At 40.9% G+C, this 26,644-nt stretch overlaps 1 protein-coding gene across 1 annotated transcript in view; it reads left to right on the top strand.

Annotated features, from left to right (window-relative positions):
* LOC145398663 (protein turtle homolog A-like) overlaps positions 1 to 26,644 on the top strand; it is a 550,000-nt gene that overhangs the window by 297,124 nt on the left and 226,232 nt on the right. Inside the window, exon 6 of the mRNA XM_080271469.1 lies at positions 14,541 to 14,780. Within this exon, the coding sequence (XP_080127595.1) occupies positions 14,541 to 14,780 (240 nt within the window). The remainder of the gene's footprint in view (positions 1 to 14,540; positions 14,781 to 26,644) is intronic.

Here is a 26,644-nt window from a genome sequence, read left to right as displayed (position 1 = left end):
AAGAAGAGAGTCAGACAGTGGTTCCAGGCACCTCGAGTCATCACCAGGAGAGGGGCGGATGGTGGGGGCATTTATGGTCCCCCCCCTAGGGACTCCAAGGGTTGGTGAAGAGACGCCATTTTAGTTAAATTTTGAATAGGAAGTGTAGTGTGTACTGGGCATGTAGTTTTGTGTAGATAGAGAAATTTGTACTGGAGAGCATGCTGGCCTACTCTCTGTGTAACTGAGACACTGAAAAAGTTCAGCAAAGGGGGATGGTCAGGAACTAGTCCTGAGGGCTGATGAAACGGGAGCTCCAGCACTCCCTATCAGCTTTCCATCCACCTCGGGAGTACTGCCCTGCTCGGCTGGTGCTACAGTCTACTCCTCTTAAAGATATAGATAGATAGATAGATAGATAGATTGTGTGCTTGTGTGTATGTATATATGTACTGTTTAATATCATACAAAATACAACAATATTTCTTATAATCTGAAATGATTTTTTTTTTTTCATGAACCTTTCTTTACATTCAAATGCGTTCCAAAAATGATACTTGCTTATAAAACGGCATTAGTCAGGGTATCAGAAATATGAAAAAGGCAGGTTTGATTTTCCGAGATCGTGCCTCTGGCACAGATGTACCACTTGCCCTTTAATGGTCGGAACTTTGGTAGCCTGATCTTGGAACGCTACAGAAAAGAAATCATGAAAGAGCACTCAGTGTGCAAAACCTCACCCTTCCATCAGCATTGGTTCAAATCAAATCAAAATTGTTTCAGTTGACTTTGCCCGCTGGCTGTGACCTTTGACATTCCCTCTGACCTTCCTTTGAATCGGTAGAGAGGTGGCCTTCAGGCTTAATGGACGCATGTTCGAATCCCAGCTTAGGCAGGGAACAGTTTATGGATTTGAATTTCATATAAGAGACTTTACTGATGTGCCATATGACCTGCCCACATGTCATAAAAATGGCCCCAGTAATACCAAGACACCGGTTCTGTATAAGACAGCTGTAGCGTAATTATATTCAACATGGACAGTGGGTGCTTGCACCGAAGTGATACTGTATGGAGGTATATGGTATGTTAGACGACTACTGAGCCTTGGGAACCTGCTGTTAAGCCTATAGCCAGAGTCAGTCACTTAAAAAAAATTAAATCCAATATCTTCATTTTTGTATTAAACCATTCAACAAAGCCTAATCAACATGGGATAGAACCTAGACTTTTGACCTATGGTGAAAAAAAAACAACTTTGGGGTAATCATTAACTCATCCATCAATTTAAAATTAAATCTCGTCAAAACCATTTCAGTAATATTGTTCACACACTGGCATATTGGTGAAGCTTGACTTTGCCTTGTGAGCTTCATCAGTAACAGATTATTCTTAAAATTTTCTCCCTTCGTTCTTGTCTGATAATAAACTCCTTTACCAAGTTTGGTTTAAATAAGATCAACACTGATTTGGTCTTGCCTTGTGACCTTTACTCTTAACCATTCCCTGTGATCTTGGCCGTTGACTGATTGTTTTGAAGAGCGAATCCTATTTTTTTTTTTTCATTCAGCAACCATTGCACAAAGATGGTCTAAATCGGATAATGATTCTTTGGAATTGACTTTGTCTTATGTCTTTGGCTTTTGACCAAATGTTCTAAAAAAATAAGATGTTTACTCCTGACCTGACCATTAACTCTTCCTCCAAGTTTAGTTAAAATCAAATTGGAACTGTTTGAAATATTTTAAGACTACTTCGCAAGGGCGGGTATAGTTATTCGAATACACACGGCTGAAGAAAGAGACAGAAAAAAGAATTACGGTAAGGAAACAGCAAATGAAAGCGACAGTAAAATGTACGATGATTTCAGTCGGACAGATTCAGCCATTTTGCTTAGACATTTTGCCGACTCCCCTGGCAGTTCTCCGTTGCCCCCTGCTTGAGAAACTGTAGTCTATACTAACGTCATCATTAATAGTTCCGTATTTATTCTTCTCACTCTGGTGGCATGTTAACATTTTTGCTATATTTAGACGATTTTAATCACTTTACAGTAGGCTTTTCAGACGGGATGGGTAAGATGAGTAAAATACAGTCTAACTGAATACTGTTATCAGTAGAAAGCAAGATACACTAAAGGTCACGTTCTTGAGATAACAATGTTAAGAGTCGATGCCAAACCTGGACCGCATAAAATGTATAATATCTGCAATAACTTGAAACTGGAGAGAGTTTACTGTAGATTGTCCATAGCCTATCTAGGGAGCAACGTGTAGTGCCTATTTACAGCTACCAATGATTTAAAATGTTGTCTTCCTTGGCAAAGCTCATGAACATCTTGGGATGGGGAGCAAAAACCGAAGACCTAAATTGGGGTAATACCACGCAGTGAACTGTTCAGGTGCAAAAATTATACCGTAAATATAAATATGAGTATGTGGATACATGGAGTAGTTCACGTAATACCTGCTGGTAATTATTCAACAGATATATATATATATATATATATATATATATATATATATATATATATATATATATATATATATATATATATATATATATATATATATATTGTTACGGAACAGAGAAAATTGTCCCGCAAAGTTCCAGGTTCAAACCAAAAGAGTTAGGTAAAATTACAAATTAAAGTTTAATGCTCAAACTAACAACTAAACATTCAGGACTCATAAGGATAATGTAATGGCAAAAACAGGTTAAATATATGGTTAACTGCAATAGCCTCTATTAACACGAAATTAGCAAGAGTAAATTTATCTAAGTCAGCGCTGATAAAATGAGAAAACCGGATAATGCTCAGTGAATGCAAGATATATTATTACAGATACGAAATATTATTAATAATGGTGACACCCAAAACACATGAATCACAAAAACCTCACTAGGCCTACGAATTAACACCTTATGCTATACAGTACAAGGAAAAAATGTAATAACACTTACACTCAAATTACACAGCTGCTAGATGGTTGGAGACTTCCTGAGTACTCACAATAATAACAACTGTACAGGGGAGGACAGAGATGTGAGCAAAATGAGGAGTAGATCTAAGTGGCAATTAATGCAGAGACTGAGCTCATTATATAGGGGAGGCGGTGGCTGAATCGGTAGAGAGGCGGCTTGCAGTCCTAATGGACCCAGGATCGAATCTCGGCTGGGGCAGGGAACAGTTTAAGGATATGAATTTCCTAAAAGCAGACCTTCCTGATCTACCAGATGACCCGCCGACATGTCGTAAAAGTACCCCCGCTAATACCAATACACCAGTCCTGTATGAGACTGCCCTAGCATGTATTCAATATGGACGGTGGGTGTTAGCGCCGAAGTGGTGACATGTGGAGGTGTAGTAGGACTACTGGGCCTTGGGATAGGCAACTGCCCCCAAGAAATAGGCCCTGAGCCTTTGCCCAGAGTCGGACACATAAAAAAAAAAAAAAAAAAAAGCTTGATACAACTTGTAAGAAGGACGCGCAAATGAAGCCATAGGGGACAAAGAGTTGACAATCCTGCTCTGAACAACAGAAAGAACGACTTACTCTACTATAAGGGAGAGAAGGGGGAGTGAGGCAGAACACGCTCGTGATCAAACATGCAGCATACTGTACGTTAGAATTACACAAAGGATGATGAAATCATAGGCTATGTAACACCTCCCCACAAAGAAAAAAGAAATTTACAAAGGAAATTTCTTATTACTCTAAAACAATCTGTCTAAAGTCTAGATAAGCATTCTGCAATAACATTTTCTTTCCCCTTGACATGTTGAATGTCTAATGAATACTCCTGAAGAAGTAGACTCCATCTTGTCAATCTCTGATTTTTATCTTTAAACTTACTAAGGAATTTCAGTGGATTATGATCGGTATAAATAACAATGGGGTCAAACCAGAACATAAATAAAATGAAAAATGCTGTAAACCCAAAATCAAGGCCAAAAGCTCTTTCTCAATAGCTGAGTAGTTCTTTTGAGGTGGAGTGAACTTCTTACTGTAATAAGATACAGGGTGTTCAATACTCTGATCATCCTCTTACAGCAAAACAGCCCCAGCTCCTGTATCACTTGCGTCAACAGCCATCTTAAAAGGCTTAGCAAAATTTGGAGTAGCGAGCACTGGCTGACTTAATAGGATAGCTTTAAGCTTGCTGAAAGAGGATTCACAGTTATCGGTCCAGACAAATTTAACTCCCTTTTTCAGTAGGTCTGTAAGTGGTGATACAAGAATTGAAAAGTTAAGAACAAATCTCCTGTAATAACCTACCATTCCCAAAAATCTTTGTAGCTCTTTCCTAGTTTTAGGTCTGGGAAGATCACTTATAACCTGAACCTTAGCTCCTGGTGGTGCAACGTGTCCATCACCAATTACGTACCCAAGGTACTAAACTTTAGCTTGACCAAACTCACACTTTGATAAATTAGCTACAAGATTAGCCTGAACCAAATGCTCAAGAAATTTACTGACCTGGCATAGGTGATCTTTCCAGTTGTCACTGAAGATTAATACATCATCAATATAAACAACACACCCTGCCAAACCCTCTGTTACAACATTCATGAGCTTCTGAAATGTGGTTGGTGCATTCTTCATACCATATGGCATTACAGAACATGCAAAAGTCTTTCCTAGTGTTACAAAACATGAGATCTCCCAAGCACGGTCAGTCATAGGTACTTGCCAGTATCCCTTTAACAAATCAAACTTACTTATGTACCTAACCTTTCCGATCTTGTCTATGCAATCTTCCACGCAAGGGAGAGGGTAAGTGTCTGTTTTGGTTATCTGATTAACACGTCTGTAGTCGATGCAAAGCCGCTGTGACCCACCTGGCTTAGGGACTAGAGTGACAGGAGAACTCCACTCGCTCTGACAGGGCTCAATCAACTTGTGGTCCAACAGGTAGCCAAGCTCCTTCTGGATGAGAGGAACTTTCACTGGGTTCACACGGTAAGGAGGCAGTTTAATTGGCTTTGCGTCTCCAACATCGACATCATGCATCAACACAGTGGTTCTTCCTGGAGTGGCACGAAACACTTGCGGGTACTTCTGCAGTAATGCCGAAAACTCCTGCCTTTCCTCGGGAGCTAGATGAGAAAGCTTAGTCTGGAGATCATTCATGATATCAGGATTCTTCCCCAAACTATCACTCAGGCTCATGCTACGTGGGAGAACTTCACTTGCAGACTCGGGTGGGACAGCTACAGTGCAGACTGGGTTATTTTCGTCTCGCCTGTGATATAACTTTAGCATGTTGATGTGACAAAGTTGCTTGTTCTTTCTACGATCTGGTGTGGCGATGACATAGTTGACATCACTGAGTTTCTTCTCCACGAAATAAGGACCACTAAACTTGGCTTGAAGAGGTTGCCCATGCACTGGTAGCAGAATCAAAACCTGATCTCCTGGCTGAAAGTGGCGTAACCTGGACTTCTTATCATACCAAGTCTTCATCTTCTCCTGAGCAGCTCCTAAATTCTCTCTCGCCAGCTGTAAAGCAGTGGACAGCCGTTCTTTGAACTTCATCACATACTCCAGCAGGTTGACGTCATCTTCCTCTGACAGCCAGCATTCCTTGAGTAGCTTAAGGGGTCCTCTTACTTCATGGCCAAACAGTAGTTCAAAAGGTGAGAAGCCCAGTGATTCATTTGGAGATTCTCTTGCGGCAAATACAACGAATGGAAGACCTTTATCCCAGTCTTTCTGATGTTCCAAACAGTATTTCTTGAGTATCGATTTGAGTGTTTGATGATATCTCTCCAACGCTCCTTGGGTCTGGGGATGGTAAGCTGAAGACGTGATCTGGGTGATGCCCAACTCTTTCAGAGACTGCTTGAAAACATTTGACATGAAATTACTTCCCCAGTCTGACTGTACCTCCTTGGGCAGACCAAACTTGGTGAAGGACCCCAGCATTTCCTTAACCACGTTCTTTGCTGAGATATTTCTAAGTGGAATGGCTTCAGGATAACGAGTAGCCATATCAATCAGGGTCAACACATAAGAAAATCCTGAAGAAGTCTTAGGAAGAGGGCCCGCAATATCCACCAACACACGGGTGAATGGCGCCTCAAAAGGAGGAATGGGAACTAGAGGTGCAACCTTTTCGGTCTGATTACACTTCCCCACAACTTGACAGGTGTGACAAGACTTACAATACCAGGAAACATCCCTGAAGATACCTGGCCAGTAGAAGTGTTTCCAAATGCGTGCCACAGTCTTCCTCACTGCAAGTTGTCCTACCAAACTGGAATCATGAACCACTCTAATGATATCCTGCCTACAAACACGAGGGATGACAACTTGATGTACAACCTCCCATTCACAGTCGGCTGATGCTGTTGGGGGTCTCCACTTCCTCATAAGTCCTCCTGAATTTATATAATAACAAGTAGAAGCACCCGCTGACTCTTCCTCACTGCAATCAGAGTTAGCTAGACCTTTCAACTCAGGGTCAGCAACCTGCAACTCAACCAACTCTTGACGAGACAAATTATCAACACTACGGGGTACTGCCTCATCTGGTGAGTGGTCCAAATTAGCAAGAAAAGTGTCAGCTAGGATAACATCATCATCATCATTATCTTCTAAGTCACCAGTAACTTTAGATTTAGCCCTAGTGACAGCACATGCAGAGAACACATCAGGGACATCACAATCCTGGGTCGCAGCCACTGGCTCACTAGACAACTGAGGAGCTGAACACACTTGACTTCCACCAATATCATTTCCAAGTAAGAAAGTTACACCTGACATTGGAAGTGTCTCAACCAACCCAACCATAATGGAACCATTAACAAAACCAGACTCTAAATTCACTCTGCACAGAGGGACAGAGAAGTAATTATTACCTACACCTTGTAAGATTACAGTTTCATCAGAGGAATTAACATTAGAGCCTAGAACACTGGTCAGCATAAGGGACTGGCAAGCACCTGTATCACGATATATTTTAACTGATTTCCTGTCATTACTGTCTAGAGGACTGACAAAACCATCAGACAGGAAATTAGCACATGAACTCTTGAGAATGTCACTCACGTTACTGCTCAAAAGAGGAGCTTCATCATGAGAATTTAACTTACCCCTCAAAGCAGGTTCAGTTAACTCAGTTAAAGAATTCTGGGAACTCTCAAGGGTGGACACTAGACCAATTGACTGAATATTTAAAGACTCCTTTTTGTTCACATCACGCTGTCTTCTGAAACATTTCTTCGTAGTATGACCAAGCTTACTACAATAAGTACATTTACTTTTCTGAAATCTAGAGGTGAAGCTGGTATTTATTTCCTGAGAAACATCATCTTTATTCTCTTTCCTGTTACCTGTACTCTGAGTAGAGGCATCGTACTTACTCTCAGCTTTCCTTTTTTCTTTAGAATATCTCTTGTGAGTGAGACAATATTCATCAGCTAAAACTGCAGCATCAGACAAATTATCTATTCTTCTCTCATCAAGATATAGGCTTACATCTTTATTAATATACCTTTTGAAGTCCTCCAGCAAAATCAACTGCTTAAATTTACCAAAATCAGAATCCACATTCTTAGAATTTAACCACTGCTCTAACAGATCTTCTTTGATTTTTGCATACTCAACATGGGATTGCTTATCTTGCTTATAAGTTGTCCTAAATTTTACTCTATAGGCTTCAGGAACAAGCTCATAGGCCTTAAGAATCAAGCTCTTAACTACATCATAATTATCAGATTGATCCTGAGGCAAAGATGCATAAGTTACTTGAGCTTTACCGGTGAGAACAATTTGAAGGAGTACTGGCCAATACTTTTTGGGCCAATTAAAACCTGTAGCTACCTTCTCAAACAACTGAAAATACTTTGTTAAATCAGATTCATTAAAAAGGAGGGACAAGTTTAACATTTTTAGCCACATCAAAATCATCATAGCTAGATGATCCAGTTCCACCTCGTTTCATGCGATACTCATGGTCTGCCTGCATCCTAGCAAGTTCAGTTTGTGCCTCCTGAGAACGTGCCTGAGACTCAGCCTCCTTAGCACGAGCCTCCTGCAGGGCTAGCTGTAACTTAGCTAATTCAATCTGCATTTCCTCATTTGGAGGAGTTACATTAAACAAACTTTCATTAATCATGTCGACAATTTGATCTTTAGAATGATGAGAGCGAACAACAATTCCCAATTGTTGAGCAACAAGCTTAAGTTCATTCTTTGTTCTGTTTTCTACATCACACACTGTTTGCACATTTGACAAAAAATCTTTGGCTTCATCAAGAGTAGTAATAGTAGACATCATGAATAAATCACAGTCACAAAATATCAAGCAATATCCTTATGATAATATCCTGAATATCCTGATTAGAGGTCGCCAAATTTATGTTACGGAACAGAGAAAACTGTCCCGCAAAGTTCCAGGTTCAAAACAAAAGAGTTAGGTAAAATTACAAGTTAAAGTTTAATGTTCAAACTAACAAAAACATTCAGGACTCATAAGGATAATGTAATGGCAAAAACAGGTTAAATATATGGTTAACTGCAATAGCCTCTATTAACACGAAATTAGCAAGAGTAAATTTATCTAAGTCAGCGCTGATAATATGAGAAAACCAGATAATGGTCAGTGAATGGAAGATATATTATTACAGATACATATTATTAATAATGGCTGACACCCAAAACACATGAATCACAAAAACCTCACTAGGCCTACGAATTAACACCTTATGCTATACAGTACAAGGAAAAAATGTAATAACACTTATACTCAAATTACACAGCTGCTAGATGGTTGGAGACTTCCTGAGCACTCACAATAATAACAACTGTACAGGGGAGGACAGAGATGTGAGCAAACTGAGGAGTAGATCTAAGTGGCAATTAATGCAGAGACTGAGCTCATTATATAGGGGCCGGCAGAGCTTGATACAACTTGTAAGAAGGACGCGCAAATGAAGCCATAAGGGACAAAGAGTTGACAATCCTGCTCTGAACAACAGAAAGAACGACTTACTCTACTATAAGGGTAGAAGGGGGGGAATGAAGTATAACACGCTCGTGATCAAACATGCAGCATACTGTACGTTAGAATTAAACAAAGGATGATGAAATCATAGGCTATGTAACAATATACAGTATATATATATATATATATATATATTGTTACATAGCCTATGATTTCATCATCCTTTGTGTAATTCTAACGTTCAGTATGCTGCATGTTTGATCACGAGCGTGTTATATATATATATATATATATATATATATATATATATATATATAGACTATGTAAAATAATTCTTGAGTAGAAAATACGTGCATTGACATATCTAATGTGAAGAAGTATACTCTTACACACGATTTCAATGATTCAGTGTGTGAGGTCATCTCTTCCGCAAAGAAATACAGCGAGATGAATTGCATAAGACTAAGAATTATAAGGGTCTATACAACTTTAATGTGTGGGTGTGTAATAGTTCAAAGAGAAATGCCACACCGTCAAATAGGTTACATGATTGGAAGGTCAAGAGATTTTATTTTGGTGGTAGTGGGGTGGGATGGGGGTGCGGGGGGGTTGTTAGTACCTTGGCGATAATTGTTGAACCCTTTCAGTCTCCGTTGACTTCTTTCAACCAAAGAAAATAGTATGGCGTTAGCTACATAAAAAGCTGTTTCTTTAAAATTCAGGGTCACCGAGAATGTGAGGATGATATTTATACTGAACCTTCTGTGATTCACTCTCAGCTGAATCAAATCGTCTGGCGTCAGCTGAAATGGAATAAGAGAAGATACGACCATCTTGAGGATAAATGGAGGAATAATAATATAAAAATATCATTGTTCGGGTATAATTCTTGCACAAGGTAATATTAACTGGTAACATCCGAGTTGTAACCTTCGATATTTGCACACAACTCAATACTTCAGGGATGAAAATTTATGGCATGCTTCACACACTGCCATGGCTGTGTGGGTGTGGGTGTGGGTGTGGGTGTGCGTGTGTGTGTGTGTGTGTGTGTGTGTGTGTGTGTGTGTGTGTGTGTGTGTGTTCTTACCTAATTGTATCTTTACAGGAATGAGTCAAGCTCGTACTGTCCCGTGTCTTAAACCATATTTATCGTACATATCCTTAAATTTGTGAATTGTTTTGGCACACACTATTTCATTCGGTAGTGCATTCCATTGATCAATTGCTCTGTTTGGGAAACTGAATTTCCTTACGTCTTTATCACCTCTCTTCTTATGCAGTTTTTTGCAGTGTCCTCTTGCTGATGCTTCTCCATATGTTAAGTAATCATTTATGTCTATTTTCTCCTTTCCTGATATGCACTTATATAGCATTATCATGTCACCTCTTTTCCTTCTCTCCTGTAGTGTTGGTAGATTCAGTTTATTTAGTCTTTCTTCGTAGCTTAGGTCCCTTAAGCTTGGTATCCATCTTGTAGCGGCCATTTGAACTTTTTCAATTTTGTCTATATGCTTTTTGAGATGAGGACTCCAGACTACTGATGCATATTCCAAGCTTGGTCTAATGAATGATGTTATTATCCTTCTTAGCATGTCTTCATTTATGTATGTGAATTGTATTCTCATATTTGCAAGCAGTGTATACATGTTCCGTACCTTCTCGCTGATGTGGTCAGCCGGAGATAGTCTGTTATTGATAATCACACCTAGGTCTTTCTCTCTTTCTGATGTGTATAGGGTTTTATTTCCTAACTTATAATCCCAATCAGGTCTTTTTCCACTTTTACCAAACTTGATTACATGACACTTGTCCACATTGAATTCCATTTGCCATGTACTACTCCATTCATGAAGTTTATTTAATTCTTCTTGTAGCTCTTTACAAGAGTCTGTGTTAGTAATTCTCCTTTGTATTTTTGCATCATCTGCAAACATATTCAGATAGCTCTCATTTCCAGTCTTACTGTTTATATCATTTATATACACTAAAAACATGATTGGTGCCAGCACTGAACCCTGTGGTACTCCACTAGTCACTTCTTTCCATGATGAGTAGTTTCCTCTTAGTACTGTCCTCATTTCTCTTTTTATGAGAAAGTCTTGCATCCAACAAAACAGTTTGCCTCGAATTCCTCCTTGATGGTACAGTTTCCATAAAAGTCTTTGGTGTGGTACTGTGTCAAAAGCTTTCTTGAAATCTAAATAGATACTGTCCACCCATCCTTCCCTTTCCTGTATTGTGTTTGTTACTCTGTCATAGTAGCTCAACAGATTGGTAACACATGATTTTCCTTTTCTGAAACCAAACTATCTTTCTGTTTTCATACTGTGTTCTTCTAGATGATTTACCCAAGCTTTTCTTATAAGCTTTTCTAATACCTTGCGTACAACACTGGTCAGTGATACTGGTCGGTAGTTGAGTGGATTTTGTCTATTTCCTTTCTTGAATAAGGGGACAATATTTGCTTTTTTCCAAATATCAGGTAGTTTACCTTGACTCAAGGATTTCTTGAAAATTAAAAATAATGGTTTACTTAACTCCTTTGCACATTCTCGTAATACCCAACACGAAATTTCATCAGGACCACTTGCTTTTCCTTTGTCTAATCTACTTAACTCCTCCTGTATTACTTTTTCTGCTATTTGTATATCTGGTAGTATGTGTGGACATGTGTGTTCCACATAGTCCCTCTCAAATTTTTTTTCTTCTGTAAAATCTAATTGGAAATTCTTATTTAGTGCTTCACAAATATCTTTCTCTTGTGTATAAGTGATTCCCTCGTCCGTAATGGATTGTATTATATCTTTTACTTTGGTTTTGCTTCTGATATAGCTGTAAAACAGCTTTGGTTGATCACTACTTTTATTTATTATATCCTCCTCAAACTGTTTTTGGGCTTTCCTCCTTATTCTTGTATAGTCGTTTCTTGGCTCTTTGTAATTATTATACGCCCTTTCACTATTGTGTCTTCTGTATCTATTCCACAACAAATCTCTTCTTTCTTTTGATTTTTTACGTTCTGTATTGAACCATTTCTGTATTTCCTTATCTGCTTCTTTGTGCTGTGGGATGTACTTCTGGACTCCTATTTCATAAAATTCACAAATTTTTTTATATACCGCATTTAAATCTTGTCCTCTAAGCTCATTTTCCCAATCAACTTCTAAGAAATACTTCTTTAGGTCTTGATAATTTCCCTTTTTATAGTTTAGGCTCTTTTTGTAACTGTCATTTCTGTTTACTATGTCATATGCTATCCTGAAGTTATAATTTAGTACTGCATGATTGCTTTTGCCCAGTGGAGGGTGATATATTAAACTGTCAATATCATTTTCTTGCCTAGTAAATATTAGATCTAGCACTGAAGGTACATCAAGTCCTCTTTTTCTGGTGGTTTCCCTCACATGTTGCGTTAAGAAAAGCTCTTGTACGAGATCCAGGAGCTTTTGGTCCCAACAGCTTTCTTGGCTATTTATATCTAGAGTATTCCAATTTATATTTGTATTGAAGTCCCCAGTTAGTATAATTCTTTCCGATTTCTCTTCCATTTTATGTAGCAATGATCTTATACTCTGAATTGTACTCTCTGCCAGGTCCTCATATTCGTCTCTTTCCCATGTGTTTGATCTGGGTGGCATGTACAAATTGGCTACAATTACTTTACCTTCAGATGTGTCGATCTCTACTGCAATCAGTTCTACTTGTGATGGTATATCTAGTTTTATTTCCTTGACTTTTAGATTTTTCTTAGTTAATATTATAATTCCTCCTCCTTTTTTTAAATTTGTCTCTTCTCCATATGTTGTATTCTTCTAAGTTTAGTATGTCATTGGATATCCTTGGTGTTAATTTTGTTTCAGTTAGGCATATTATTTGTGGTTCATTTTCTCTGACATAATCATTCATCTCTAGTAATTTAGATACCATTCCATCCACATTTGAGTACATCAACTTTATCATCTTGTTTATATACTCGTCATGACATGGTTCTACTACCTTCCTCCTTTTTCTTCCATCCTGTTTGTGTACCACTTTCGTACCTGCAATCTTATTACTTTGTAAAAAAAAATTCTTCTTCTCCTCTTCTGATCTTCCCTCATTTTTTGTTTTTGCTTCCTTCCTTTTCTCTTTCAGTAATTCCAGTTCCTCTTGTGTTAGGCATCTTTTTATCCATATATTTTTGAACTCCTCTTTTTCCATAAGATTCTTTGCATTTTTTAGTATCTCTTCCACAGTGTTTACACTCTGGAAAGTCACCTTTAGAGGTCTTGTCTTGCTTTTCTCGTATTTCCCTAACCTTTTGTGTTCCTCTATGTCTTTACTACAGATTTCCTCTAATACTTCTTTCAGTAAGTTCATTACATTTGTCATCTCCTTTTTGTCTCTTGTGATCTTGTTTTTAACTTCTTCCTCTTCTATACCAGTGATTACTATTGATTTGTTTATCTCTGCTGAATCTCTGACTAACTTTGGATTGTTTTGGATTATTCTTTTCACCTTTTTAATGCTTTTTTCCTCCACCCTTGTTTCTAAGTCTTTCTTTACTTTCACCATTTCAGCATACGTGGTTTCTACATCATTTTTGTAACTTTGCACAGCTTCATTCACTTGTGTTATCTTCTCCTCAATATCACTGCTCTGGTCAATAAGACTGCTAACTTGCCTAACTGTCTCTGTGTCATTTTTGAACTCTTCCATAACACTCTCGTGATTGACTACTGTACTTGCCATTTCACTCATTTCCTTCCTAAGTGTACTCAATTCCACTCTTAGTTCACTGACGGTTGTGTCTTTGTTATTGGCCTCCCTTCCTAGTTTTTCTATTTCTTCCTTTTGCAAGTGCATCTGCTTCTTTATTTCATCAATTTCATTTTTGAAAGCCACTTCTAGTTTGTTTACACGTTCAACCAGTCTATTGTGAGTCTCTACTTCAACCAGTTCTTGGTAGAAATCATCATTTTGCTTTTTACCATTATCCCTTTTCTTTTCCAAATTTGCTTTACTAAAGTATGTATCCATTTTGCAATACTTAAAGTGCAGAGCATGTACTTACAATCTCGGTGTTGTTGTAGTCTAAACAAACCTCTGAGATGACTCAGCGTATTCTTTCGTCTTGGTTCTCTTTCCTGTTTAAACAAGTCTTGTTTAAACTTATTATATTTTTCCTTTTAATAATGAACAATCATTTAGTCTAACCTGGTACTGAGCTTGACTCATACAAAGATACTAATTTAGGTAATGCCACTGGTCGTGATGATATGGTACGGAGCGCCGGTGTCGCACGTCCGCCTAGATTGAATCCCTCTGTGTGTACGTGTGTGTGTGTGTGTGTGTGTGTGTGTGTGTGTGTGTGTGTGTGTGTGTGTGTGTGAGATAGACAGACAGACAGACATAAAGATGGATACTTGAAGTTGTGAGTATATCAAAGACCACAAAAATAAAACTACTGTATACCTCCATTTATATATTTTGTTTCTTTCCTGTGTCTGCTTCTAGTATGTTTCTGTAGAGGTCTGAATGAAACAGAGAGTTAAAATGAAACCATATTATAGCCACAAATAACTAATTTCTCCTCATCGTACTCAGTTTTCTTGACCTCCTCCCAGGCTACCCGTTACCAGTGGTGCGGTGGGTGACGAATGGAGGAGGCAATGGCAGGTTGTGGCAGCAGCAGCTCCTGCCACGTGACACTCCGAGTGACGGCAAGCATCCCGTGTCCGTGGTCAGCGCCACCCTACACCTCACTGCACTATCCAGGCAGGACAACGGTCGCCAGCTCAAGTGTATAGCCTCTAATACCAACCTTACCCACGATCACTACAAGGTTGTCACCATAGATATGCACTGTGAGTACTAATAGCCTCTAATACCAACTTACCCACAATCATTACTGGGTTGTCACCACAGATACTGTATGCACTGTGAGTACCAATAGCCTTTGGTACCAACCTACTCACAGTCACTACAAGGATGTCACAGTTGTTCCTTGGTTCAGAACTTTCAAGCTCCTTTTTCATGTCTTTTCATTTTTGATTAGGTCTTTTAAATGTACTTATGCCAAATATCAAATCTTATAAACATACAGATTTGGGATTCTGTGTTCCTTCAAGTTCTCTGATTCTCTCCGACAAGGGGAGGATGTTTTCACTTCTGTTTCTCTGTTTGTCTGTTTGTTTGTCTATTAGCAAGATTACTCAATAACTAAAAGAGAGATTTTGACCAGATTTGGTGGGCAGTTAGTACATGTCCCATGGAACAATCTATTAGCTTTTCGGATCAATCCGGATCGTATTATACAGTAGATTCTGGATCCAGAAAACACTTTTTGCGAAATCCTAATCAGTGATGAGAAAACCTAACCCATTATAAAAAGTGGCTTGGAAATAACGTTGACCTTGTCGGAGAGATGCTCTCCACCGAGTGCCCCTGTAGTTAACATGAAAATTTGCACAGAAATATGTCAGTTTAATTTTGCTGGGTGAAGAGCATTTCCATTACCCTGGAAATATTGGGTTAACCATCATTTATACCAAATTACTTAAGATTACAATCAAGATCGCTATCCTCTTCATATATATATATATATATATATATATATATATATATATATATATATATATATATATATATATATATATATATATATATATATATATATAGATAGATAGATATACTAGCAAGGTACCCGGCGTTCCCCCTTCCTCTCCTTATTTACTCGTATCTTCCTCCTCCTGTCTCTTCCCCCTCCCCCCCTCTCTCTCTCTCTCTCTCTCTCCTCCATACATCTCTTATTCCTCCTCCATATTTATCTGACTTGCTGCTGTGCCCCCCTTCCTCAGATCGTCGGTCTTTTTTATCTTAATACCTTCCCCTGGGTCATAAGACCAAAAAGACGAACTCTCCAATCCTATTTATTCTACTTCAATCTTTCTTTCTACTTCAGAAAGACAATGTACCTCAAGCTTTTGAAGAGGAGGGATTATAAGAGGTCCAGGAACTTTCTATTTCAGCGTGCACAGACTAATGCACAGTGTTTGTGAGGAGTAGACTGTAGCACCAATCGAGCAGGGGAGTACGCCCAAGGTAGATGGGAAGCCGATGACAGGGAGAGCTGGAACTCCCTTTTCATCAGCCCTCGGGACTAGTTCCTAACCATCCTCCTTTGCTGAACTTTTTCAGTGTCTCAATAACACCGAGAGTAGGCCAGGATGCTCTCCAATTCAAGTTTCTCTGTCAACACCAAATTACATGGACAGTACACACTACACTTTCTTTTTAAAAAGAAAAAAGAAAAATGGCACAATTAAATCTCGCCTCGGAGTCCCCAGGGATGGAACATAAATTCCCCCACCATCCGCTCCTCTCCCGGTGACGACTCAGAGAGATGTCTGGAACCACTGTATGACTTCTTCTTTATTTCCGCAACATTCGCGGCCTTTCCTCTAACTTTCTCTCTGTTGAACATCGCCTCTCTTCCTCTAAACCTCACCTCCTCTTCTTGTCAGACACTCAGCTGTCTGAGGCAACTGAGACCAAACCATTTTCTGTTTCCTCCTACTTTCTCTATACTCATTTCAAAGCCAAAAGTGGCTGTTGTGTATGTGTACGCAACGATTTATATTGCTGTCGTGTTCCTGAACTTGATTCTTCTGAATCCTCTGCTCTCTGGCTTCGGCTTTCTTGTCATTCTCTGACTAATTATATGTGCTGTTTACTTATCTCCTAATTCTACTGACTATGTAAAATTCTTCGGCTATCTTACTTCTTCGATGGAACACATTCTATCCATTTCCCCATTCTCTGAAATCTCCTTTCTAGGAGATTTCAATGTTCACCAAAATCTTTGGCTCTCCTCTCCTTTCACTGATCCACCTGGTGAGCAAGCCTACATCTTTTCTATCCTTAATGACCTAGAGCAGCTTGTACAGCACCCTACCCGTATCCCTGACCACCTTGGAGAGAGCTCCAACTTACTTGACCTCTTTCTTACAACTAATCATTCTGCTTACACTGTTAATCTTTCCTCTCCACTGGGCTCCTCTGATCACAACTTAATTACCTTGACCTGTCCTATTGCTCTGGTATGGCCTGTGGACCCTCCAAAGAGAAGTCAACTGTGGCACTTTGGAGCTGCAGATTGGGAGTCCCTCAGGTGGTACCGTACTTCTTTGATTTTCCCTGGAATGATTATTACTTCAATGGCCAGGAGCCATCTGTGTGTGCCTTGCTCATTACAGAGGTTATTCTCTCGGGCATGGAAGCATACATTCCCTCCTCATATCCTTTGACTAATGCAAGAAAGCCTTGGTTTACTCAAGCTTGTTCTAATGGTGTCTGCAACAAGGAGAGGGCCTATAAAAGTTACCAGAACCAACCCACCCCTGAATCACACCTTGCTTATGTTCCTGCCCGGAATTGTGCTAAGTCTGTTCTTCGCTCTACTAAAAATAATTTCATCTGTACTAAATGCTCTCAACTCTCCAACTCGAATTCTTCCCGCTCCTTCTGGCACCTTGCCAAAAACCTTTCTAACAACTTTAACTTATCCTCCTTCCCTCCTCTTTTCTTTTCTGAAGGCTCTGTACCTATTTCTTCTATTTATAAAGCAAATCTCTTTGCTCAGACTTTCTCCTTTAACCCCATCTTAGATTATTCCAGTTCTGTTCCTCCATCACTTCCCCCCTCTGACTTCCATATGGCTGACATTAAAATTTCTTCAGCTGATGTATTTTCTGCTATCACTGGCCTTAATATTAACAAGGCATTTGGGCTTGATGGAGTCCCTCCTGTTGTCCTCAAAAACGGTGCTTCTGTGCTTACACCCTGCCTAGGTAAACTCTTTTGCCTTTGTCTGTCAACTTGTACCTTTCCTTCTTGCTGGATGTTTGCTTTCGTTCAGCCAGTCCTAAAGAAGGATGACCATTCCCAACCCTCTAACTATCGTCCAATTGCATTAACATCTTGTGTCTCAAAAGTTTCAAGTCAATTCTTAACAGGAAAATTGCATCTTTCCTATCACAGCCTTCTTTCTGATCGTCAGTATGGGTTCCGTCAGGGACACTCCACTGGCGATCTTCTCACCTACCCTTCAGACCGCTGGTCATCCTTCCGAGACTTTGGCGAAAGCTTTGCCATTGCACTTGACATCTCAAAGGCTTTCGATCGAGTCTGGCATAAATCTTGAATTTCCAACCTGCCGTCTTACGGCACAGTTGTTGACTTTATACACGGGTTTTATTCACCCCTGTTTAGGGTACAACTCTCATGTGTGGGGAAGCTCCCCACTTACAGCTCTTCTCAGTAGGTGGAGTCAAAGGCTATTCGTCTCATCAACTCTCCTCCTCTTACTGGCTCCTTTCAACCTCTGTCTCTTCACTGCACTGTTGCCTCTATAATTGCTGTTGTAGACGGCCATCGTTCTTCTCCTAGATATATGAACAGTGGTGTTCCTCAGGGTTCTGTCCTATCACCAACTCTCTTCCTTTTATTCATCAATGACCAGCTTTATATCTAACCCTATCCACTCGTATGCTGATGATTCCACCCTTCACCTTTCCATTTAGTTCCTGCAACGTCCATCTCAGCAGTTACTTCAACAAACAAGGGATGAGGCTATGGCAAACCTAATGTCTGACTTGGCTCGTATCTCTGACTGGGATAAAAAATAATCTTGTTTTTAATGCATCAAAAACTCAGTTTTTACACCTATCAACCCGGCACAATCTTCCACAGGAGTACCCACTAATGTTTAATAATATCCAGCTCAATCCTGCATCATCCTTGAACATGCTTAGGGTTTCATTCACTCGGACCTTATCTTGGAAAGATCATATTGCATCTCTTGTAAAATCTGCTTCCAAGAGATTAGTGTGCTAAGCCATCTCCGTGTCTTCTTTACCCCTGCACTTTATACACGGGTTTTATTCACCCCTGTTTAGGGTACAACTCTCATGTGTGGGGAAGCTCCCCACTTACAGCTCTTCTCAGTAGGTGGAGTCAAAGGCTATTCGTCTCATCAACTCTCCTCCTCTTACTGGCTCCTTTCAACCTCTGTCTCTTCACTGCACTGTTGCCCCTTTATCTCTTTTCTACCGCTAAGTGAATGGTTCCTGCTCCTCTGAACTGTCTGCATGCATTCCTCCACCTCTACGGTGGGCGCGTAGCACCCGTCTAGCAACAAACTCTCATCCCTTCTCTGTCCAACTCTCTAATGCAAGAGTTAACCGTTACTCCCAGTCCTTCATTTATGCAACAGGTCAACTCTGGACCTGTCTCCCTCTGTCTGTATTTCCTACTTCCTATGAAATCCAGTCTTTCAAACGCAGTGTGTCCAGGCATTTCGAAATGAAAGGATCTTGAATTTGGCTCTCTTGTATTTTTTTTTTCTTGATAGGAATGGTTTGCGAGTCCTTTCATGCATAAAATAACTTGTTTACTCTCACCGGTGACCTAAAATGACCTCCTACCAGTGACCTCAAATGAACTCGGAGTCAACCTTACTTAGCCTGTGTCCGAACTGAAGGTTACGTGAATATCCATGCCAAAAATTAGGCTCTAGGGGTACCCGGCGTTGCCCGGGCCACAAAGGTGAACAATCAACCTGTGACCTCAAATGATGCAGATCTGAATTTTGACCCCCCTAAAATCTTCATTGGGTAATAAGGATTCCAAATATATAGGTTAAGGGCAGGTAAAATGAAAATTGAGAGAGCAGTTCGTGAACAAACAGACAACAGACAGACAGAAAGTGTCCTTTATATATATATATATTTGGGGGAGGCGGTGACTGAATCGGTAGAGAGGAGGCCTGCAGTCCTAGTGGACACTATTTCGAATCCCGACTGGGGCAGGGAACAGTTTTAGGATTTGAATTTCATAAAAGCAGACTTTCCTGATCTACCAGATGACCTGCCGACATGTCATAAAAGTACTCCCGCTAATACCAATACACCAGTCCTGTATGAGACAGCCCTAGCATGTATTCAGTATGGACGGTGGGTGTTAGCACCGAAGTGGTGACATGTAGAGAGGTGTATGGTATGTCGGAGGACTACTGGTCCTTGAGAGCAGGCTGTGAAGCCTATGCCCAGAGTCGGACACACACACACACACACACACACATATATATATATATATATATATATATATATATATATATATATATGAGGCACTGAGTTCATTACCGGGCTAAGCGCCAAAATGGCCGCCAAGCACCTACATGCACCAACAAGTAGCTAAACCATCCCTTTATATGCTAGAAGGAAAAAAGTGCTGAGAAACAACCTACAAAGGGGTCATAATCCTGGTTAAGTAGACGTGTGTTGTGCTGTCGTGCCACACAGCAAAAAAACCCGTCCAGTTCCGCACTAGTGCTCAAGGCAGGTGACTGGGTCCATAATTCCGCCAGCTGTATGGTCACTTTTCCTATGAGTTCAGCCTGTCCTATATTCCTTATGTTGACTCCCCGTGGTGTTGAAGTGAATGTGAGAGCATTACAGGGCCTTATCCCAGTCACTTTCCTTACCCCCTTTGAAGCTGGCCAATTAGATAGTCGGGTTGCACTGCAGCTAGCCAATAAGCTGATGCTTGACACTACTCTCACCAGCAGCTGTGGAGAGGAGAGAAGGGACAGTATTGTTCTCTCACCAGCCTTGTGGGTGCTTGCTCATTATTATTAGAATATCTTTTAACCATTATTACTATTATTATTATTGCCATTGTGTTTGTGAAGTTACTGGTACTCGTACCTGTGTTTTTTTTTTTTATTCAGGTTATGGGTTCTTTTTTTTTTTATCATCCAGATTACAGGGGTTTTCTGTTAATGTCCTCATACATTGAATGCTGTCTTACTTTTTAATTATTATCAGCAATATAATACTTTATTATGTTTTTCTTGATGTTTGTGATGTGGCTTGTGTTTATTGGTGGTTAAAAACTCCGAGTAAAACACGCACAAAGTTTCCAACCTTTAAACTGCTATTACTGTGAAAATAATGATACTTGTGTCATAGAACTTTGATTTTACTTCACATTATGACACTCCTGGGACATTATGCTAATATATTATTGGCCTCCTATGATGTATTTCTGTAGTTATTAGTAGGATCAAAATAATTTCTTAGCCGATCAGCCAGGCAATGTGGGGCAAAATTATCCTTCTTCACATGATATCATCATGATTAACCCGCCCCATCCCGGAGACGTGAATTCACGTCCTCACATGATGTGCACTCATATCCCGGAGACGTAAATTAACGCAGCAACATTGCAAGGTCCCTAATTTGCACAATTTTCAATTTAATTTGCACAATTTTCAATTTTCACTAGTGATTTTTGGCACGTATACACGGACATCTTCCTCTACAAATGCCAGGCAGGGACAATGCCTTACCCAGCATGACCTCCTCTACCCCCCTGCATGCCCTTTTCTCAGCAATTTCACCTGTTATCAGTGACCTGGCCAGTAAAGCCATGTCATGCCACGGTACGAAATTCAGGGCCAGAGTGATTCCCCAATCGATGACAATGTGGAGGACAAACATTAGAGGAAGAAACAGTCAGAAATGATGATCAGGTAATGTGGCAAAAAAAGGTCAGGAATGGTGATGAGTTAGTGAGTGAAACAATGCTTATAATGCCTATATTACCGTTTGAAAACCAATATACTCTCGTACTACATATAAATTCGTACCAAATGAATAAATAAATACCGTTTATGAGTGGTGTGGAATAGTTATCCTCCCATAGAACTCGTTTTCTTTGCAGCCAGCCTGATAGAAAACCCTGCAAGGTAAGGCAGTACTCCTACCTGGATCGAGTATTTTAAACCTCAGGCGAGTGATTTCTCTATGAATTTTCAATGTTTCTCACCAAAAGCGGATGTTTGAGCCAAAAAAAAAAAAGTCCAAAAATGTCGGGACTGGGGCTTACCACTGCCCAGAAAACGTCAGGATGGGGAGGGTTAATGACAGATAGCGCAAAATAGAGGTTATTGCAATAAAAGATATACCATAAGTTACATTTAAAAAACAACAAACATCAAAATAACACAAGCAGTTACGGAGATATCAAAGTTTTAAAGTTGCCAGACTTTAAACGCATTTTCTGGCGTTTTTTAGTTTTGGCACTTAGGCCGGTAATGAACTCAGCGCCTCATATATAGTAATCCCTGTACTATCCGGTTGCCACCTATCTGGACTCCCCACTTGCTGAACATTTTGATCCCGGGACTTAATAATCCAAAAATTGCCCCCCAAATGCAAAAAATTTGAAATAATCCAACTTTTCTTCCCCTCATAATTTGAACTCGGCACATGGTGCAGACCAGCTGTGTTTTGGTGCGTAGTTCCACTGACATCCGTTAGAGTACCCCTGCATCCTCCCCACTTACTACCCATCTTTTGTCGTGAGTGCACGCTCCTCACCATGGCCACCCATGTGCTCGCTTTTGTGATGTTGCCCTACCTGTTGCAAACTCTCCTGTTTCCCTCCTGCCTCTTCTTCGTGTGTGTGATGATGGCCCCACCACCTGAGAAGAGGAGGAGAGTGGTTTTGACTCTGGAGAAGAAGAGGGAGATATTGGACAAGGTAGACGTGGGATGGTCGACCTCAAGCATCCTCCATGAATTCAACCTGGCCCACTCTAAATTGTTTGATATCAAGAGATCCCGTGACAAACTCTTGCAGTACATGGCTGACTTCTCGTTGAAGAACAAACGCAATATGGAGAGGAATATGATGTTTCCTCCCCGGTTTGCAGAAATCGACCGCTCCATGTTGATTTGGTATCGACAACAACATGCTTCTGTTGTGCTGATGCATGGCACGGAGCTGAAGGCTGCTGCTGGAAGTTCGCAAGTCTTCATGATGCCCCAGACTTCAAAGCATCCGAGGGTTGCCTCTTCGCATTCAAGTTACGGCATGGCCTTTCCGACCGTAAGGCCCTTGGCTAAGCTTTGGACGCCAACGAGAATGGAGTAGAGGAGTTTCAGCAGAAGGCGAAGGGCTTAATTGACAGGGAGGGCCTCACTCTTGGTCATGTCTACAATGCTGACGAAACTGGTTTATTCTATCTCTCTTTGCCAACGAACACTCTAGCCAAGGAGACAGAGAAACGTGTGCCTGGCCGGGTGCTCTCCAAGCAACAAATATCTGCTTTGTGTTGTGTTAGTGCTAATGGCATGCAGAGGCTCAAACCCGTTATTGTTGGCCGTGCAAAGCAGCCTCGGTGTCTTCGTGGGGTGATGGATGTCCATCCTGTTATTTTGTACCATTCTCTGAAGGCTTGGTTCACAGCCAAGATCTTCAAAGACTGGTTCCACCACCATTTCGTCCAGGAGGTCATCCATTACCAGACAGAGAAACTGGGAATCCCATGCAACAAGGTAAAGGCCCTCCTTCTCTTGGACAATGCACCTGCGCACCCGTCTGATAAAGAGTTGGTGGCTGAGAATGGCTGCATTAGGTGCATGTTTTTGCCATCTAATGCAACTGCTCTCATCCAACAATGGACCAACGAGTGATCGTGGCAACGAAGAGGCTGTACTGAAGGAAGTTCCTGGACGAGGAGATGGTTGCTCTCGAGGACGAGGACGAGCGTAGGTAGGGATGGGACACGCAAGGCCAGTGGACTTTGGAAAACCTTTGCTGCTACAGTATCAAGTCTGCAATCTACAATTGGGTCAGTGCATGGAAGGAAGTCCCTGTCAAGACTCTAGAAAATGGTTGGTCTCATATGCTTCTCGGAACGGATGTGGTGCACGATTTTCCAGGTTTCGACGTGGATGACTTCTATGCACGTCTCCATGTGCATGGTTATGATGTTGATGTGGACGAAGTGCATGAGTGGTTGGATGATTATGAGGGCGATCCTGGGTATCAGACCATGTCTGATATCGAGATCGCATCGTCAGTTGCATGTATAAGTACCACCTTTGGCTTTCCTCTCCTTTCACTGATCCACCTGGTGAACAAGCCTACACCTTTTCTATCCTTAATGACCTAGAGCAGCTTGTACAGCACCCTACCCGTATCCCTGACCGCCTTGGAGAGAGCTCCAACTTACTTGACCTCTTCCTTACAACTAATCCTTCTGCTTACACTGTTAATCTTTTCTCTCCATTTGGCTCCTCCAATCACAGCCTTAACACCTTAACCTGTCCTATTGCTCCGATACGTCCTGCATACCCTCCAAAGAAACGTCGTCTGTGGCACTTTGGAGCTGCAGATTGAGAGGCCCTCAGGCAGTACTTCTTTGATTTTCCCTGGAATGATTATTGCTTCCATGGCCAGGAGCCACCTGGGTGTGCCTTGCACATTACAGAGGATATTCTCTCGGGCATTGAAGCATACATTCCTTTCTCATATCCTTTGACTAATGCACAAAAGCCCTGTTTAATCAGGCTTGTTCTAATCCTGTCCGCAACAAGGAGAGGGCCTATGAAAGGTACTGGAGCCAACCCACCCCTGAATCACACCTTGCTTATGTTTCTGCCCAGAATCGTGCTAAGTCTGTTTTTTGCTCTGCTAAAAATAATTTCATCTATACTAAATGCTCTCAACTCTCCAACTCGAATTCTTCCCGCTCCTTCTGGCACCTTGCTGAAAACCTTTCTAATAACTTTACCTCATCATCCTTCTCTTCTCTTTTCTAAAGCAGATCTCTTCACCCAGACTTTCTCCTCCAATTCCACCTTAGACGATTCTAGAGCTGTTCCTCCATCACTTCCCCCCTCTGACTTCCTCATGGCTGACATTAAAATTTCTTCAGCTGATGTATTTTCTGCCATCACAGGCCTTAATACTAATAAGGCATATGGGCCTGATGGAGTCCCTCCTATTGTTCTCAAAAACTGTGCTTCTGTGCTTACACCCTTCCTAGGTAAACTCTTTCACCTTCGTCTATCAACTTGTACCTTTCCTTCTTGCTGGAAGTTTGCTCTCATTCAGCCAGTCCCAAAGAAGGGTGACCATTACCAACCCTCTGACTATCGTCCAATTGCTTTAACATCCTGTATCTCTAAAGTTTTCGAGTCTATTCTTAATAGAAACATTTTAAAGCATCTTTCCTATCACAGCCTTCTTTCTGATCGTCAGTATGGGTTCTGTCAGGGACGCTCCACTGGCGATCTTCTCACCTACCTTTCAGACTCCTGGTCATCCTCCTTTCGAGACTTTGGTGAAAACTTTGCCATTGCACTTGACATCTCAAAGGCTTTCGATCGAGTCTGGCACAAATCTTTAATTTCCAAACTGCCCTCTTACGGTTTCTGTCCTTCTATCAGTGCCTTAATCTCTAGCTCCCTTTCTGGTCGTTCTATAGCCGATGTTGTAGACGGCCATCGTTCCTCTCCTAGATCTATTAACTGTGGTGTTCCTCAGGGTTCTGTCCTATCACCAACCCTCTTCCTTTTATTCATCAATGACCTTCTAAGCTGTACATCTAACCCTATCCACTCATACGCTGATGGCTCCACTTTTCACCTTTCCATTCGATTCCTGCAACGTCCATCTCAGCAGTTACTTCAACAATCAAGGGATGAGTCTTAGGCACACCTAATGTCTGACTTGGCTTGTATCTCTGACTGGGGTAAAAATAATATATATATATATTTTTTTTTAATGCATCAAGACTCAGATTTTGCACCTAACAACCCGACAAAATCTTCAACAGGTATACCCACTAATGTTTAATAATATTCAGCTTAATCCTGCATCATCCTTGAACATGCCTGGGGTCTCATTTACTCGGGACTTATCTTGGAAAGATCATATTACATCTCTTGTAAAATCTGCTCCCAAGAGATTGGGTGTGCTAAGCCGACTCCGTTCCTTCTTAACCCCTGCACAATTGTTGAGTCTATACAGGGGTTTTAGCCACCCCTGCGTGGAGTACAACTCTCGTGTGGGGAGGCTCCCCACATACAGCTCTTCTCAATAGGGTGGAGTCAATGGCTTTTTGCATCATTAACTCTCCTCCTCTTACTGACTCCTTTCAACCTCTGTCTCTTCGCTGCACTCTTGGATCATTATCTCTTTTCTATTGCTACTTCAATGGTCACTGCTTCTCTGAACTGTCTGCATGCATTCCTCCACCTCTATGACGTGCGCTTAGCACCAGTCTAGCAACAAACTCTCATCTCTTTTCTGTCCAACTCTCTAATGCAAAAGTTAACCGTTACTCCCAGTCCTTCATTTATGCAACAGGTCAACTCTGGAACTGTCTCCCTCTGTCTGTATTTCCTGCTTCCTATGATCTCCAGTCTTTCAAACGCAGTGTGTCCAGGCATCTCAAAGTGGTTGGATCTTGAATTTTGCTCTCTCTTGTATTTTATTTCTCTCTTTGATAGAACAGTTTTGCAGGCTCGTTGCCTTTGGTTCCTTCTTCCTCACATAAAAAAAAAAAAAAGCTTGAAGATTCCAACGAGGACAACGACAATGATGCAGACTCCTCTCAGTGTGCTACTACTCCAGCCATCCCCAAGCTGAGTGCACTCCGGGAACACGTAGAGTTCGTTCTCGACTGCCTGGAACACCTGGACTGTGAGAGGGAGATGGGGCCCTTGGGACTTGTGGAGGAAGCACACGCTTTCAGGCAGCACATCATTAATCACCAAAATCGTCGTTCCTTGCGTCAATCAACCATTGACAGCTTTTTCAGACCCATGACCCCTGCTGCTCCCACCCCTGGCTCCACACCATTGCCTCCCCA

The sequence above is a fragment of the Coenobita brevimanus genome, chromosome 46 (assembly GCF_032717465.1).
Source record: "Coenobita brevimanus isolate Jiangsu-jjx chromosome 46, ASM3271746v2, whole genome shotgun sequence".
Lineage (NCBI taxonomy): Eukaryota > Metazoa > Arthropoda > Malacostraca > Decapoda > Coenobitidae > Coenobita > Coenobita brevimanus.
The sequence above is the reverse complement of the archived record's forward strand: the minus strand, read 5'-3'. Positions and strand labels throughout refer to the sequence as shown.